General features: G+C 40.2%; 1 protein-coding gene across 2 annotated transcripts in view; it reads right to left on the reverse strand.

Moving 5' to 3' along the window:
- si:rp71-79p20.2 (zinc finger protein 704) overlaps positions 1–18,958 on the reverse strand; it is a 142,601-nt gene that overhangs the window by 33,628 nt on the left and 90,015 nt on the right. For both annotated transcript variants that reach the window (XM_034172627.1, XM_034172628.1), the window contains exons 3-4: positions 7,972–8,072; positions 3,404–3,642 (exon numbers count right to left, since the gene is read on the reverse strand). In XM_034172627.1, the coding sequence (XP_034028518.1) occupies positions 3,404–3,642; positions 7,972–8,072 (340 nt within the window). The remainder of the gene's footprint in view (positions 1–3,403; positions 3,643–7,971; positions 8,073–18,958) is intronic.

Consider the following 18,958-nt stretch of genomic DNA (forward strand, 5'->3'; position numbering starts at 1 on the left):
GATAAGTGGGCTACAATACGACTCAGGAACAATATTTTTTTATTATAGAACAACTGAATTTGGTTTTATTTAATTCAGTGACATGACGCAATCTGATACGATTGTTTAATGGAGACATTCATTTTGCAAGATAAATTCAAATAAACCAAAAAGTGGCACTGCTTGCCTTCAAATGCATGTTTCATGAAAGACCACTGACATTCTCTACATTTGCTATTGTGCTGCATCATTCTGGAGTTGCCACTGTTCACCTTTTGGTTGCCATTGGGACAGGACCATATATGGTAGCAAAAAGTGCAGCACTGGAGAAGCCAGATGTCGTTAGCGCAATATAACCTTCCTATAACTGAACCAGAATGACAATATTAAATTGTGAACTGAATAGTAGAGAAGCTTGAGTCTTCGACTGGACTGGGTTAATTAGCACCTATTGTGCTCTAGTTAGCACCCTCCTAATGACAGGGTAGCTGTCCCTCCTAACGATTGGACCGACGGCTCTCCCAACGCATCTCGTGATGACGTGAATGACTCATTACCATGAACAAAAGACTGAAACTGCTTTGACCTGAGTAGCCATTGTAAACAGGGGACAAAACGTGTCTCAGACCCCCTCCCACGGTTAAACCAAACAGGGGAAAAGGGTCAAGTGTCAAGACAGAAGTCAGACTACCAGAGCAAGAATTTTAGCTGAGGAAGCTTCTGCGATTTGAAGCAAAACATACTCGCGTCAAGCAACCAAGTCCAGTCAAAGATTCAAGCTTCTCTACTATGGAAACAACCTGGACAACTGAGAGCCCTCACAGAAACACTGTAAACTGAATGTAAAATTCAAACCACCTACCGCTATCGGACAAGTTGCTTTCGTTTTTGGATCACAAAGTTAACATTCCTGTGACAGCCTCACACCGACCTTGGAACTTTGAGGATGTGATGACAGAGAAGGAGTAGCAAAACCAAATTAACTTAACTGATTTGTGACTTTAACACTAAGCCATCAACTGATTCATAGTGCATTTAGATCAATTCAGGAGTCCATGCATGGATTTATTTAAATTTATTACAATTTTTAATTTGTATTGATTAACTGTTGCACCCCTAGTGAGAAATTATAGCAATGTTTCTAATACTCACTCATCTTCAACCACTTATCCAGGATCAGGTCACGGGATGTTTCTAACACTTCCTTGTACAAATAAAAGTAAAATAAAATAAAAATAATGAAATAAAGTACTAATTAATTACTCATTCATCTTCAACTGCTACCTTCAATTAAGGGTAATGGGGGGATACAGATACAGTATTTTATAACATACATCTAAGGATTTGAAACAGTAATCATAAAACACTTGTCATCTGTAGCAACAATAAATTCTAACAAAATACTGTATTATTTAAGTGCATAATATTGATTTGCATACAATTTTATAAAATAAATGTCGCCAAATCAAATAAATAAAACAAAGCACAAATATGCTCCATGGTGAGCCACTAATCAAGAAACAAAGCAACCTCCCCCCCCCCCTCCCCCCCCAAAAAAACCCATTTGTAACTGACCTTTAAACATTCTACGAACACTAATTATGGTTGTAGGAAGTGTGATGTTTCTTAGTCATCACTGTTAAAAGTTAAATGTTATTCTGCCGCATTGAATCCTCTGGATTTACTGCATAATAAATCTCAAATGCTAAGTGGGAAAGCATATTGTGAAAGACTCCAAACAGAGGGAACCCAAGTCAGGCTGCTTACACATGATAAGCAGTGGGCGATGCACTGAGACAAGCAGACCAAAATGTGTATTGGGAGATGAACGATGACTCCCAAATTTGTGCTGTCCACCGACGCACCAGTCTGATGGTCAGTTTTGCAGCTGCACTCAAAAGTTCAACCAAATCATATTCTTGTAACTCGGAAGCAGCCTCAAGCCAGAAACGTCAGCAATGCAAACTAATCAAAGGCAAATTAATTGCCTATGGTCCGTTAGGTCCAGATAGACATTCAAGGTTTTGTTATTTTCACTGTCACATCGAGTGAGATGTTAAAAATAAATAATGACCATGAACCAGGAGTGCAGACTGTCCGTTTCAATTTGAAGACAGAGTAGACCAGTTTTTCAGTCTGTTGGTCCTGCACTTGGGAAGGAGCAGTCTGTGGCTGAAGAGACTCCTCTGGATGCTGATGACGGTGTGCAGAGGGTGACTGGCATCATCCATAATGTTCAGCAGTTTGTCCAGTGTTCTCTTCTCTGCCACCGTCACCAGAGAGTCCTGCTTCATGCCAACCACAGAGCCAGCCCGCCTCATCTGTTTGTACAGCCTGGATGTGTCCTTCTTGGATGTGATGAGGGGAGCAGCACACCCAAGAAGGACATATCCAGGCTGGATGTAAAAGAGGACGCTGGCTACCATAGACATGCTGAACATCAGGAGTTTCCTGCAGATGTTAAAAGACCGCAGCCTCCTCAGAAAATATAGCCTACTCTGTCCCTTCCTGTACAGGCGGTTGGTGTGGGTTGACCAGTCCAGTTTGCTGTCCAGCCACTGCCGGAGGTAATTGTAGGAATCCACAGCCTATTTCACGTTATACCCAAAACATTTGCGTGACTAAAAAGAGAATAAATAGTACAACCTCTTCCTGTCCCTATCTTATTTCGTGCTCAAATTATACGCTGTGTAAACTTAAAAAAATGAATTGGACAGTCACTAAATGCAGTAGCACAAAGCATCTCAGACTGTGCACCACGGATCATCAAGATGAGGCCGAAGCATGAATGGACAAGCAGCGTAACGTAAGCACACCTGGAATCAAACACCGGTCCATAGGTTGGTAATCTCACTTCCATATAACAGAACACAGACTCTAATTTGAAGATAATTACATCCTAACCTTGTGGCACTTCTTGTCTGGTGTCCCTCTTTTTTTAAGTCCCAATTACAGTTGGACAGATGAGCGTTGTACTGTACTGTACTCGTATCATGGCCAGCACAATTTATTTTCCTCATTATTTTGTAACAACTCGGCATGCAAAAGGGTCCAGGGATGATTTCCTTGGTGCCTCTTGTGACAAATCTGGTAAGAGTGGCCATCTTCAATAAATGTGTGACTGTGCATGAAGGGGTCGAGCGACATCAACACACAAATGAGAAATGTGAAGGAGCTACAATCTACAATCTTCAGTGGCTATGATTGTAGACACTGTGTACAACTATTATCTGATGCTTCACCAGTCAAAGCTTCATGGTGAAGGATGCAGAGGAAAACTGATAAAAATCACCCTAGACATAGTAGTTTAATGTCAAACGATATTTACTTGCTCTGAGGGTGGAAATTACTGACGAATGTTAAAGTTTCCATCTCTTCTCATGCTTCTTGTCACATGACACAAGCATTAGACTTTTCTCGTTACCTTTCTTTTTCGAGGTATTGGGTCCTCAAACATGAAGTGTGTGGTCTCTGCGACATCTTCACTGACATCATCGCCCTGGGACGACAGCGGGAAGTTCTTGGTGGCGTCGTTGGAGAGCGGTGGGGACGGTGTGGATGGCACTGATTGGTCGCTGGCATCCCAGCTCCAGTTGCCACTGGTTGAGCTGCTGTAGCTAGCAGATAGCACCTCTTTCCATCCCCTGTTGGCAGGCTCTGGGACTGCAGCCACAAAAGTGAGCAAATTAGCTTCAAATTATGGACTGTTCACACACACAAAAAAGTATGTTTCATGGTTGAGAACAAAAACATCTGTAAAACATCTGTGCATGAATGTAGACAGTGAAGTTAAAATGAAGATAAGTGAGCACTACTTTGAAAATGTGAAATAAAACTATCACCTGCGACATTGGGGGTGAAAAAAAATATTATTATATTGTGATAATGAATTTTATAATAGAAAAATCAATTTTTAAAGTCCAGAATCAATTGCTGGTGGAAATAAGGTAGAAATGTAGTTCCACTTTCATTCAGCAGTAGGTGCAACGTATTGCAGACCTAATCTGAGCATGATGTGATGCCCCTGCAATTTTGAAAAGCCACAAAAAAGGCACACTACAAGAACTTTCTCCAGAGAACAACTTGAGCACAGCTACTTATTTACTTAATGGAACAGCACCTAGAGAGTGCAAATCTTACAAAAGCAAAAAAAAAAAAAAAAAAAAAATCTGTATTGTAATAGTCAAGTGGCTTCTGTGTGCGTGCGTGCATATGGCTTCAATCATGGAGAAATTGGGGAGAGATGACATTTGCTGTTTGGTATGCTTATGTATTTTGGGTCAAGGATGAATGCTGCACAAATTGGGAAGTTGATAGGACTGATATTTTTGGAGAAATTAGCGATATTAGCTAACAGTGAACAATGGCCATTGTGCTGCAATGCACCATGGGAGTTCAGGGTTTCACATGTTATTGTGGTTCATGTTAGTTTAACAGTGTTAGTGTTATTGATTTATTGTGTTTTTGTAGTTCAACTGGTTTGGTCAGTTTAGTTAAGTGTCATGTTGCCATTACCATGAGGGACAAGTGTAGTGCATTTGATGTCTCCTGCCACAGTCTCTGTTTGTGGGTGTGTAAAAATAAAAGCATCTGCTGGGGGCAGAGAGCAGAAAAGACAAAAAGCTCTGCGTGCATGGGTATAACTTCGATCCCGGATAAACAGTGGAAAGCTGACATTTGTCGTTTGGTATGCTTATGTATTTTGGCTCAAGGATGAATGCCGCCAAAACAAAACGTTTATATGACTAATATTTTTGGAGAAACTACAGATATTAGCTAACACTGACCAATGGGTGTTGATAATTACATTCTGGACTCACATGCCATTCCAGCAGGGGGCAGCAAATCATCTATATATTAATAGGGTGCGTGCGCGCTTTTATTTAGTAAATTCAATGTAAGCACATAATATAATAATAATAATAATAATAATAATAGTGTGTGCATGATAACAAGAACCTAAGAAATTTATAAATACATTAAGACAGTAAATTAACATTAAAAATGACACAATTAACAGGAAATAAAAGGGCTGAGTTCTCCCTCTAAAACTGTTGAGGTCTAAGGTTTTAAAATCATTCTGGACTCACACACCATTCTACTTCATTATAGAAACTTTGCGTAATTTATTACTACCCTTGAAAAAATGTCAGCTACGTATTTTATAAACAATACCCAATCTAGAGCCCGTGGATCCCCACAGGCAACACTCTACTCACTATATAATCACTTTGGTCAAATACTGTGATACGTATCGAATCGGAACCCATGTACTGTGATACACTTAAAAGGAAAAGAAAACCCCTAATTAAAATACAGCTAGTAAAATAAACTGTGCAATAAACAATTGATTGATGCGTATCAATGAAAATAAGGAGCTCTTACAACTGAAATATCTGCCTCTGAAAGATGCCATTTAATGATAATTCATCCATCATGGTCAATGTCATAGATGCTGCCATTAAAACAATATTAACCAATCAGCAAAAAACCCCGGAACGCTTGCAGAAATGCTGTGACGTAGCATGGGCAAAGAAAGAACCGTTGTTTGCGTGCATCCACTTTCTACGAGGATTAGAAACATAAACAGCAGCTGCCACAGCTCAAACAAGACAACATTACAATCCCGCTGTCTACAAATATAGAAAGGTGGGAGGACAACATGAAGAGTACTGTATGGGTTCTTGTGATGTTATTCTTTTTATGTTATGTCTGTAATTGTGTTTATTTTATGCTGCTGCCTGTCTTGGACAGATCTCCCTTGAAAAAAAGGTTATTAGTCTCAATGGGACCCCCTGGTTAAATAAAGTTTAAATAAAAAAAAAAAAAAGTCAAAGAAGCGAAAATATAGATTTGCAAAAAAAATTGAAAATGGTCGAAAAAGTTGTTGTGGGACACATTTGATTGGTCAATGTCTTAAGATGCAGAACCCTCAAGAATTTCTATTTAATGTCCAAAGTTTGAGAAGTTATTGCAAAAAAAAAAAAAAAAAATTACTTTGGTAATAATGAAGTGGTGACAGTGCTTCTATCGGGTCATTTCAGGTATCATTTTTTTCAGAACCTAATAATGATATTGTCTTATAATTTGGAGTTCAAAACTCATTCATGAGCTGTAACAGATTCAGTGATATGAGCCACACCCACTCAACTTTGCTCACCAATTGTTGCAAAACTGTAATAAATAAATAATCTGAAAAATCCATTAGATATCTTTTGTATTCAGTCATCTAATGTTTCCCAATGCGGAAAATGCCCCAGGCAAAACTGGGCATGGCCAGTGTTGATAACTGCAGGGCACTCAAAAAAAATGTAGGTGTCAAAAAAGTCTGATTCTGTGTGTTACGGTTTAGGAGTAATTAACAAAAATGTAAATGTGGTTATCATAGCACCATGTGTTTTCGAAGTGTAATTGTTTTCATGAGTAGTGGCTGCTTGTGGAAGCTGCATGAAGTTTCAATGCTATACCTTTTACAGTCTCTGAGCAAAAAATTAGAATATTAAGAGTAAGAATATCTCAAAATGACCACCAAACTACAAAATGGATGTAGGCCAGTATGGATACATGCGCTTGAGCACAAGGAACACCAGAAAAAAACAAAACAGTGCTTCTACAATGTAGGGTTCAGTAGTTACTGGCAAAAGTCTATTGAGGTGGTTGTAGCGCCCCATTAGGTCACTTAAGGTATCAATTTTTGAAGAAAACCAGACTGATCGTGCCCAAGTTTGATGTCAAAAGAGTAATTCCTTCATGAGCTAGACCACATTTAGTGAATTAGGTCACACCCACTCAACTTTAACAGCCAATAGCAGCAAAATGGAAACCAAGATCAAAAATCCATCTGACGATTTTTGTGCAGCTCAGTCCAAACATGGTATGTATGGTGGCTTAGTGGTTAGCACTGTTGCCTCATAGCAACAAGGTCATGGGATCAATTCCCACTTACGGCTTTTCTGTGTGGAGTTTGCATGTTCTTCTCATGTTTGAGTGTGTTCCCTCTGGGTGCTCTGGCTTCTTCCTACATCTACTGATATGCAGATTAGGTGAAGTGGAAACTTTATAATTGTCCAGGTCTCCTTTGTAAAACAGATCACGATCTCAATCTTGATCTAACCTGGTTAAATAAAATAAATAAATAAAAATGCTACAGCTATGTGCCAAATTTTATCAAGTTTGAACAAAAACTGTAGGTGTAGCCAAAAAACAGATTTGCAAAAAAAAACACTATGTAGGCAGAAATAGTTGTTGCCTATGCAGACAGATGCAGAAGGGCCCAAGGAATCAAATTTAAAGAAGACGTTTGATTGTACGACTCATGATTCAGACGTTATTATCCAAAACATAAAAGTGGTTATAATAGCATCAACAGGGTTTCTGATCTCTAGATATTGTTAGGGGAAATGGGATGATGATGATGATAATAATAATAATAATAATAATAATAATTCTGACAATAACAATAGGGGTCTTTGCTCCTTCTGGGCTTGGACCCTTAATGATGAAAGCAACTCAACCATGTGATTAGTTACATTATCATAAATATTAACACTTTTTTCAGAGTTACAACAGACAAAAAGACAACTGCGTGTGCAAACTTCCATGTTATTTCAGAAAGTGATGCAGAACACTCAAAAATACCAGTAAAAACCTCAGCAGTGCTGCATGTCACTATCACTACACTGTCTCCTTTAATTTACTTTAAATTTGGCTCTGTTTTGTTACAATTAGCACCCTGACCTATCACTGCCATTTAGTGCACTAACGGTCCCCGTCCCCCACCCCTTTTATATCCTGGTGCACAGACTTTAGTCCTGGTTCTTCTGATGGAAACACACATTGTTCCTTTTTTATCTGGTTCTCATGTCTTAGTAAAAGTATGAGTCCCTACAATGGAAAAGCACCTACACTGAGCACACTGGCTTTGCTTAATCCAGTGTGTGGTTACAGGTATGTTAAACGTGACTGCAGTTGACACTGTGGCAATGATGTTACCTGTCGGAGCAGAGGAAGGGTGGAGCACAACAGGGGAAGTGGAGAGTGAGGTCAGGACAGCGGCAGCCATCACCTCCTTATCAGCGTGACCTGAGGGCTTCCTGTCAAACACAAACACACAAATACAGACTGACCACAGAGGAAACGAGTTTGCTGTAGACTGACAACGATCACGTTTCCCCCATCTGGAACACAGAATATGCTTGATAAAAATCAGACGCCAGCCACACTGTGACAGTTTTATAGAGCATTACAACAGCGAGGCCTTGTTCCTATTCCCAGTGAAAACTACAAAACACCCTATCAGTGACAGTGAGACATTCGACTGATGTCAGCTAAAAACTCAACAAGAGAAGCAGATGCAGCACGAAGACAGGTAGGTCTAAAGTAAGTCACTGTTTGTGTATGTAGGTTGCAAAAGAAAGTCTCTGGAGTGAACTGGTTTTATGGTGCATTTATAGTCTGCCTCCACAACTTGTTTAGAAAGAAGGAAAAAAAAAAACATATCTGTTTTTTCTTCTATTCCTGCTTAGTGCATTCCTTGCTGAGCAGTACACGCACAAACTGCAAAAAAGTAAAAGTTCAGAAAACCTAAAAAAAAAAAAAAAAACACCTACAAAAACATTTAGAATTTTATAAATTCAATGGCATTAGTTGCATCAGGGCAATTCAATGGTAACGGAATTACAATCTGAGCTAATCTGTCGTGGTTAGATGCCGCATGTCCAGATTTTGCTGCTATTGTAATTCCGTTACCACAGAATTGCCCATCAGATAACAAATAAACTTCAAGTTAAAAGTTTGCTAAACCTACCGTTCCATTTAACCAACTTTAAATTTTACTTCAGATGAACTCAACTTCTAATTCAACTGCTGTAAAATAATAATTTTGCTGAAAAATAAGCTTTTGTGGTTTTCTGGGACACATGAATGCCTGTATGTTGATAATTTACTGTGAGTGCTCAAGGATTCATTTGCATTACCAACCTTTCATCTTACTGCTATAATATACAGTTGTATGCAAAGGTTTGGGCATTCCTGATGAATATCCATGATTTTTCTTTATAAATTATTGGTTGTCTGGATCGGAAATTTCAGTTTAAAATATATAGCAGACAAACAGTGATATTTGAGAAGTAAAATGAAGTTTATAAGATTTACAGAAAGTGTGCAATAATTCTTTAAACAAAATTAGGCAGGTGCATCAATTTGGGCACCCCAACAGAAAAAAATACATCAATATTTAGTAGATCCCTTTTGCAGAAATAACAGCCTCTAAATGCTTCCTATAGCTTCCAATAAGAGTCTGGATTCTGGTTGAAGGTATTTTGGACCATTTTTTCTTTACAAAACATCTCAGGTTTGTTGGTTTCCGAGCATGGACAGCCCACTTAAAATCACATCACAGAGTTTCAATAATATTCAGGTGTGGGGACTGAGGTGGCCATTCCAGAACGCTGTACTTGTTCCTCTGCATGAATGTCTTTGTAGATTTTGAGCAGTGTTTAGGGTCAATGTCTTGTTGAAAGATCCAGCCCCGGCGCAACTTCAACTGTGTCACTCATTCATCAACATTGTTCTCAAGAATCTGCTGATATTGACTGAAATCCATGTGACCCTCAACTTTAACAAGATTCCCAGGACCTGCACTGGCCACATAGCCCCACAGCATGATGGAACCACCTCCAAATTTTACTGTAGGTAACAATGCTGGAATGCTGTGTTCTTTTTCAGCCATGCATACTGCCCCTTGTTATGTCCAAATAACTCAATTTTAGTTCCATCAGTCCCCAGCACCTTATTCCAAAATGAAGCTGGCTTGTCCAAATGTGCTTTAGCATACCTCAAGCAGGGTTTGCCTTTTAGAATAAATAGTTGTGTGCCTTAAGGGCACCAAAATCTGAAAAGTTTGGTGCCCCTCAGAAAAGTTAAGGTACCAAACCTACCACTACGCAGCATAGTGGCAAAGCAACTAGGGGGGTCTGGGGGCATGCCCCCCACAAAATTTTGATATAAAAGGATGCAAATTGTGCATTCTGGTGATATCTGGGGCAGATTTGGGGTGAAATTATGGAAGAACAAAAAACAAAAGCGATCCGCACAGCCAGTTAGCTCCCAAAGAAGTCTTTAATAACACACCAAAGGTGACGTTTCGGGCCTCGCCCTTCATCAGACAGGATGAAATTATGGAAGGGAATTTTTGTGTTTTTGGAGTAATATTTTCTGAAATTTCGAAATTTTCTAACCTTGTCAGAAGCTGAGATGACCCCATGCCAATATGCACAGGCAGATTGGCATGGGGTCATCTCAGCTGCCGATGTTTTATTAAACATCCAGCCCATTAGCAATCATGGCTCAAAAACTCTGTCATAATTGTGTTTATAAACCAGTCACCATTTACTTTTATTATACATCTGTGTAGTTAATAAATAAAATAATCTTCAGGGATGATTTGCTCCGCACGCATGTAGAGGGGAAAAAAAAAAAAAACTCTCCGCTGGCTGCTGTTCGCTCTTCCCTCAAAAACGCTCCATTTGATCTGTGTGTAATAAAACGCGGCATTACAAACAGAGGAGAAGAACATTTTTTGATGACGTTTTGTGTATGTGTCGGTCTCAGAAAGTCAAATTCTGCACAAATTTTGTCCAAATTTGATAGCTTTCTGTACAGTTATGAAATAAAAAAGGTGTATTCCAGTCGGGAATGCAAGTCTAAAGAGTTGTGTGCCCGCCCCCAAAGTAGGGTGCCACGGGTTCCCGGGTAACCGCTAAAATCGAACCCTGACCTCAAGCGACTGTGGCGTGTACACAGAAAAAAAATCCTCTGCATTACAGCATCCCCTTGTGCAAAGTGCGCTGTATAGTTGAATGATGCACAGAGACACTATCTCCAGCAAGATCATGTTGTAGGTCTTTGGAGCAGGTCTGTGGGTTGACTATGACTGTTCTCACCAATCTTTGCTTCAGCTTAACTGAGATTTTTCTTGGCCTGCCACGTCGGGCTAACTACTACTAACCTAACTACTACTATGCCTGCAGTCTTCCAATTCCTCACTGTGTTCCTCACAGTGGAAACTGACAGCTGAAATTTCTGAGACAGCTTTTTGTATCCTTCCTAAACTATCATGTTGAACAATCTTTGTTTTCAGGTCATTTGAGAGTTGTTTAGAGGCTCCCATGCTGCCACTTATTAGAAGAGATGCAAAGAGGGGAAACATTTGCAAATGGCAACCTTAAATAACCTTACTCATGATTTGATACACTTGTGTAAAGAGGTCAAGGGTCAGTGAGCTTATCAAACCAATTCTGTGTTCCAATAACTAGTGCTACATGTATTCAAATCAATAAAAAAAACGACAAGGGTGCCCAAATTTATGCACCTGCCCAATTTTGTTTAAATAATTATTGGACACTTTCTGTAAATACTAGAAACGTAATTTCACTTTTCAAATAGTGTGTTTATCTGCTATATTTAAATGAAATTTCTGATCCAGACAACCAATGATTTATAAAGGAAAATCATGAAAATTATCAGAGGTGCCCAAACGTTTGTATACAATTGTGTGTGTGTATATACACACACACACACACACACACACACACACACACACACACACACACACACACACACACACACACACGAGGTCTGTTAGAAAAGTATCCAACCTTTTTATTTTTTTCAAAAACCTGATGGATTTGAATCACGTGTGCTTGCATGAGCCAACCTTGAACCTTCGTGCGCATGCGTGATTTTTTTCACGCCTGTCGGTTGCGTCATTTGCTTGTAAGCAGCCTTTGTGTGCGGATGGGTGTAGTCGCTTGTCGTTTTTTCTTTGCAAGGAAATGGCGGAATGACTGGAGCAGCACGACTGCATCAAATTTTGCCAGAAACCGGGTGACAGCCAGGTGGAAACCATTCGGATTATTCAGACGGCTTTCGATGACGATTTGACCGTTGGGGTTTTTACGTAATTATTGTATGGCCTTGCCATACAATATAAAGCACCTTGGGGCAACTGTTTGTTGTGATTTGGCGCTATATAAATAAAATTGATTGGTTGATTGATGTTGCAGAATAAACCCAATCAATCAGAAACAATATTGTATTTACATTTTAACAGCGTCTGCGCATACATGAGTTTTTGACAAGAGTGGATGTTAGCATGCACGCCGATCACTCCAGAGGTGTTACAAAGTTACAGAAACTGTTTCAGTTTTAGTAGTGTTTGTCAGTAGCTTTTACATAGCAAAAGCTCCTGACACATAGCTACTTACACATAGTGTGAATACGTACAAATCAAGGCTACTCACGGTGGTAGAGCTCGTATGAGCGCACTACAAAACATCACAACGACAGGCAGGTGTGCACGACGCCGGTGCGATGGCATTGTGCACACCTGCCTGCCATTCACACAGACACACTCCCTGCCTGTGTCTGTGTGAATGGCACATTCACACAGAGACACTCCCTGCCTGTGTCTGTGTGAATGGCACATTCACACAGAGACACTCCCTGCCTGTGTCTGTGTGAATGGCACATTCACACAGAGACTCACAGACATGCTTAGGGCATATGTTCACACAGACACACTCACAAACATGCAAGTTGCTCAATACGCACCAGGAGCAACCTGGGGATTAAGGACCTTGCCCAAGGGCCCTTAGTGATTTTCTGGTCTGGCTGGGTTTTGAACCGAGGATCCTCTGGACTGAAGCCCAACGCTTAACCACTAGACCATCACCTCCCATGAATGAAAAGAAAGGCAGTGCCTGACGCAGCTCTGTGCATCACTCGTTTAAAGCTATTGTCTGTAGGTTTTGAAGTTTCAGAAAATGCTATATTAATCCAATACTAATATGTTTTTAACCTTTTAGGCATTATTTATGGCCTATGTATAACAAACATCAAATGACATGAAATTAACACAAAATAATGAAATAGGAAATTTAGATCATATTTAACGCAAGTTGACAAGTTATAGCTCTGACAACAGACTAAAAAAAACACAGCAAATCTTGAACTATTTATTTTATTCCTCTTTGCAGAGGCCCATTGAAGGACCCATCACATGGAGAAAATGGCCCATTAGTTCAGGCACTGAGGGAGCATTGAGTCATACCATCCTCCTGCAAAATAAACTACTGGTTTAGGACTTTTTTTTTTCACATTCCAAGTCCAATGTTGAATATTCTTGAGAATTAAAAGTTCCTTGGTCTTCGAAAGGATGTACTTGCACTTTTATGCAGCATATCAATGGCAAAAAAAAATGAACTTGAGATGACAGCGATAATATTATTTTCTGAGGCAATATATCGTCCAGCACAATTATTTATTGTGACAGGCTTAATCTCAGCCCACATTGTAATGTCACATTCTAGGTTACAAATGACAGATTTGATTCCCTTCAAAATTGAAGAATTTCTTCTGTGACCAAAAAAAACAACATAACCTTACACCCTGACACACACACAGGTTGAGCTCATAACCTACACCCTTTTCCTCATTGGCAGAGAGTAAAAAATGTGAGAAATAAAAACTGCAATTTGTGAATCTGTGCCATGCTGCAATGAAATGCAGACCTCTCTACTTCATGCAGACTTTTCTGCGCTGTACTTTTCACTCAATGCCTCTGTTCAACCCAACTTTGCAAGCAAAACAGGGAGAAAATTATTGAAAGCTTTGACAAGAAGTCACCCACACAATCTCTCTCTCTCTCACACACACACACACACACACACACACACACACACACACACACACACACACACACACACACACACATTGTGTAAAAACAACAACAAAAAAAATTATAAAAAGGGTGATGTCTCAGCCCATACAAACATATCTCCCATGTTTTTTTGTATCTCACATGAAAGTTGTAATGTTAGAAAACAAAAATATTAACATGCACGCACTCATGCACAGGAAAAAAGAAAAAAACAGAGAGAGGCAAAAACACACATGGTCTGCAGCTTTAAGAGGTCCTTGTCCCGCCCCCAAACTTCTCCGCTACACAACCAGAGTAAACTGGTTTGAGGCGTTTGCTCAGCCAAGCCCTAAGCCCTGGCAGAGATCCACTCCAAGTCTCAGCACACAAATTCATTGCTAAAACTTCACTCTGGACTCCACAAACACACAAGCATGCTGTAAATCTGTGGGAATGTGTGCACTTTGTTTCACTTTAAAATTTAAAAATATTTAAAGGAAACTTTAAAAAAAAAAAGTATGTGCTGGAAGGAGGTTAAGCGGATGACAGAGATATAAACCACATATAAAAGGATCTTTCAGGCACAACGACACAAACCTCCCCCTGATGTTCACACTAAAGGTGCTGCTTTAATCTCCCAAGACTGTAAGCCATTTCTCTCTCTCTCTCTGTGTGTGTGTGTGTGTGTGTGTGTGTGTGTGTGTGTGTGTGTGTGTGTGTGTGTGTGTGTGTGTGTGTGCGTGTGCACGCAAGAGTGCAGACAGATAAACAAATGTGCGCAATGCTGACACACAGACATGGAACCACAGTACACAAATTATAACATATACACTAAAAACAGAAGACCTGCCCAGAAAAGAGGCGTGTCTCCAGTGTGTGCGCATAAACGAAAGCATGCACAACTTCATACATCCTGGACGGGAGATAATGAAATCAGCTGTGTCGCCTTTCACTCATAAACTTTGTTTTCAGCACAAAACAGGGTCAACCGGGGACACGCTTGATTTATGTTCGTAATAACAACACTGTTCCGTTTCGCCTTTTGCTGCCAACATGGATGTCTCAAAAGGGGAATGCAGAGCAAAAAAAAAAAAAACACTACTTAAACGCTCTGCATAAACTCCAAAAGCAGATCATTTAGTACATTATGTAACAGAGCATCCCCGACATTAATGCATGTGTGATACTGAAAATGCACCCCTCCTCTGCAAGTCTGATTTCCTGACATTGCGCTTTATCCTTCCTCTGCTTCCCAGCAGATCCCAGAAACTGTACCGCAGTTCCATTTACGTGTGTGCACACATGCTCACAGCAGATGTAATGGAGCTGCTGTGATCGTGCACACACACACACACGTATTAAGCAGTAAACACCGCTAACAGAGTTTTAAAAGGCAGCCAACTGTCACCAGCCTCTTCTGCATGATGACTGCTGTAAAGACTAATCTACAGTTGCCTTGGCTGACTTTGATATCAATGTTTACACCAAGTTAGGAGCAGATGGCCACCACATTCTGTCATCATTAAACCCGTTCTCACAGATAAGCAGCACGTCAGTACCATTCGTCACTGATCAACACATCAGCGCCTGCACGTACTGCATACAACATGTTCTGCCACTCTCTCTTGCGCCCACAATCTCTCTTGTCTCTGAAATATCTGTGGAGCTATCAAACTTGCGAGGGGTGTAGAGGGCAGGCTGAAGTGTGGTTCCACTGATGCAACACCAAGAATCTTTATTTGGGAGCAAGTTAAACTTGGGATGCCTTTATTTAGCACCCAAAAAGAGGCAATTGGAAAGCACAGATGGCTGTCAACAAGTCTGGCTGTTTGGGTGTGGAGGAGGGTGTTCAGGCATTTTTGGTAGAGTCCCTAAGTGTGTATGTCAACAAGAACCTTTTAGTTCAAACTGTGGTACATTTATGGCATGCAGTAAATCAAATGATGGCATCATACTGGGCACAGCATTCACATAATCATGGTGCAGTAAGCTGAAGCATTTAAAAGTCCTATAAATAACATTTAACACATTATTATAGCAACATACAACGGCATCTTTTGAATGGAATAAAATGCCACACTGTGTTGTAATTCAACCTTTTCTGTTCTTTGTTTTCATAGTTGGGCTGACAAAAAATGAGGAAGAGACACAGAGCATGCCCATGCTCTGTCTCTTCCGGTACAGAGCTAATCAATGTAGCAGCAAAAGCTACACCACAAAGCGACACACTGAGCAAAATAAAGCTTTTTAAGAGAAGGAAGGTTCACACGGATCATCTGAAATAGACTTATTGCTTTTTGAAAGCGAAGCATTGTGTTTTGTGCATAAAAAACAGCATTGTGTCTCAATTCACTCTGGTTGCTGTCCATTGCACAGATGACGCAAAGAAATGTGCATTTTAATTGAATCAAGTTTAACTATTGAAACAATGCCTTTATTCAGATTCAGAGTTTTCATCAACAGCATGAACAGTGAATTCATCAATGTGGCTTTTGCAGAAAAGCTTGACTCCAGAACAGAGTTTTTGACAGGCTGTGTACACGTTCATGCGCAGCCTGTCCGCTGACTGAGGATTTCACTGATTGAGGTTTCTTTCGGTCTGGAAAAGCTATAAAACCCGCAAAGATGTGAAAAAATAAATAATTACCAAGGAAAACCGAGAGGGAACATCCTAAATTTGGTTAATATCAGCCTTTACTTTACCTTGTAGAGGATCAACTTCGTGAACTGGTGTTAATGTTGACATTTTCTGTTCACATGTTGAACCATCGATGACGTGTTGTCCTCTTTTCTTAGTTTGAAATTAACCTAAAGTTTTGAAGTTTTTTTGCTGTTTATGGGTGGTTTATTGACTCTCTGCCATCTCACCATCTAAAGTCTGAATGTGCTGTGCGTTAATAATAACAGTTCGTGTGAAACAATGATACACTGTAGCTGTAGCTGAGCAGGCTACATAATGCAAGTGATAGACTTTTTTAATAGCAGGACTTTGGTGACAGGAACTAAATTATTCAAGTTCCTTGTGTAACATTTTCAGTCCTAAAACCAACCATCAAGCAGCCAAGCTATGTGAATACTCACTGACTGTGCTTTTAATTTTTGCATGTCTTGAAAACTTGCATAATGCACAAGAAGTTGCTGAACATGATAGCCAACCCATAAACAGACAGGGTGGAATGGACGAAGTCTCTTTCCAATAAATTCAGGGATGTGTTCAGGTTCCTGTGTCACACTCTTTATTTTTGTTCTCAACACTATTATCTAGCTTTAAGTGATCTGTCAGTTAAACGTTTTTTTTTTTTTTTGATGAATAAACTCTGTGCTTCTTGTGCCCAGACTAGAGTAGGTGGTCTGAACAGGCACATACATGTCTGTCTCCCATCCCATTGGCTTTGGATTTCCCTTCGTTGATGAACTTCATGATCTTCGTTTTGTGTGCAAACAAAGCAAGATGCAGTGTGCTTTACAAATGCATCTTTATGCACCTCCATGCTTGAGATAAACAGCAAAAAATACCTTTTCCACAAACACCTGGGTTCACACAATAGTAATATAATAATACAACCTGAGATAAAAGGTGCTACACACAGTCCATATGTCACATTTGGATGAGGCAAAACATTGAGAATTTCTGGCAATAATTACTTTACTCCACCTCTCCATATAAAGCCTGTCCCGTCTGAATAGATTATGCAATAAGGAATCATCAATCAATGATACTGTATGCACAACAACAAGTTTATGGATGCAGCAAGATTCAACATTTTGCAGCTTTCCTAGCTGACCATAATTCACCTTAAGGTAAGAAACCAGACTCATTTTGAACCCAAATGACATTTAATTTATCAAAGCTGTAATTGTTAAATTGAAATGTGTCAGTGACAATGTCAGTGCTCCTGTGTTGTCTGTGCCCACACCACATGCGTCTGCATCAGAGCCCAGCTGGACCTCATGACAAACCACCTCTACAATTCGGGCCAGACCCATGCCAGCGCACTGGCCCTGGCCACGACCCAGAGTACTTATACTAGTCAAACAAACAAACAAAATGTACTTTTTGGCATAAAGTGCTCAGGTGCGGTCAAGGGTGCATACAGGGTTCTCGCCAGCACAGTTAAGTATATGGGGCCTCTATGCTGTGATGCGGATCCCCTATGCTGTGATTTAACCAGCATAGGCGGCTTTTCTGTGTTTTTTTTTTTTTCTCCTTTTTTAAAGGCTGTCACATGTTATTTACCATCCCAGTTAGCAACACAAAGTGGTCCTCAAAATGCAATTGGTGGGGGAGAATGCCCCTGGACCCTCCTACAATACTCGCCAAGTTCCCCCCATGCTGTGAAAAAATCCTGGTGAGAACCCTGGGTGCATAGCACCAGTACCACCTAAGATCCAGGCATTCAATGACTCCCTGGATTTGATCATCAGATGAGCATGCCACATAACAGTGTTTAAGCTCTCAGCAACTGGAAAAGGCCAAGGGGATGCGCTCCTTTCACCTGGTAGTGACAGACAGACAGCTACTTTCGAGAGGTGGTGCTGGACTAGTTGTCTGTCTCAGTGGTACCATCCAGTACCAGAGGAGGTTCCATGTCGTAGATCTAGAAGCAGTGCCGCACAGCAGTAACTCATGCTTCACTGTCCACAATGAAATATGCATGCAAAATAGCAGACTGTAGCGACTCTCCAGAAATTCCTCCACCCAAGAAACAAGAAGCAGGAGCTAAAAAGGGTTCCCATCACCATGCTGGGGGAAAAAAGTGAAGGGAGGTGGGCAGTGTTGTAATGTAATGAAGTAAAAATACTTCATTACTGTACTTAAGTAGAATTTTGACTTATCTGTACTTTACTTCGTTATTTAGAATTCTGGTGACTTTCACTTTTACTTCACTACATTTCTTCAATAAAATGTATATTTTACTCTGATACATTTCCCTGAACCATCTTTGTTACTCGTTACTACAATATAAAAGTAGAAGAAATTTGATTGGGCAATGCCTGTTTGCAGTGGTGAAAACAGCGGTGTGCCGTGCCGGAAGAGATACAGCCCTCTTCAGTCGCAGCGCAGGGTTCCGCACCCTGCAGCATCAGTGCCGTGTTTGACATAAAACAAGTTTAAAAGACAAAAATAAATAAACAAAATAAAATAAGTATTATCTGCACAACCGCTGAAGAAGAGGAGACTGGAGGGTGAAAAGGGGGCCATCTGCACTTTGGACTCCAAACGCACACACGCCAACGCACGCACACATACACGGATCGGCTCCCACTGGAATTAACACA

Source organism: Thalassophryne amazonica, chromosome 6, assembly GCF_902500255.1.
Source record: "Thalassophryne amazonica chromosome 6, fThaAma1.1, whole genome shotgun sequence".
NCBI lineage: Eukaryota > Metazoa > Chordata > Actinopteri > Batrachoidiformes > Batrachoididae > Thalassophryne > Thalassophryne amazonica.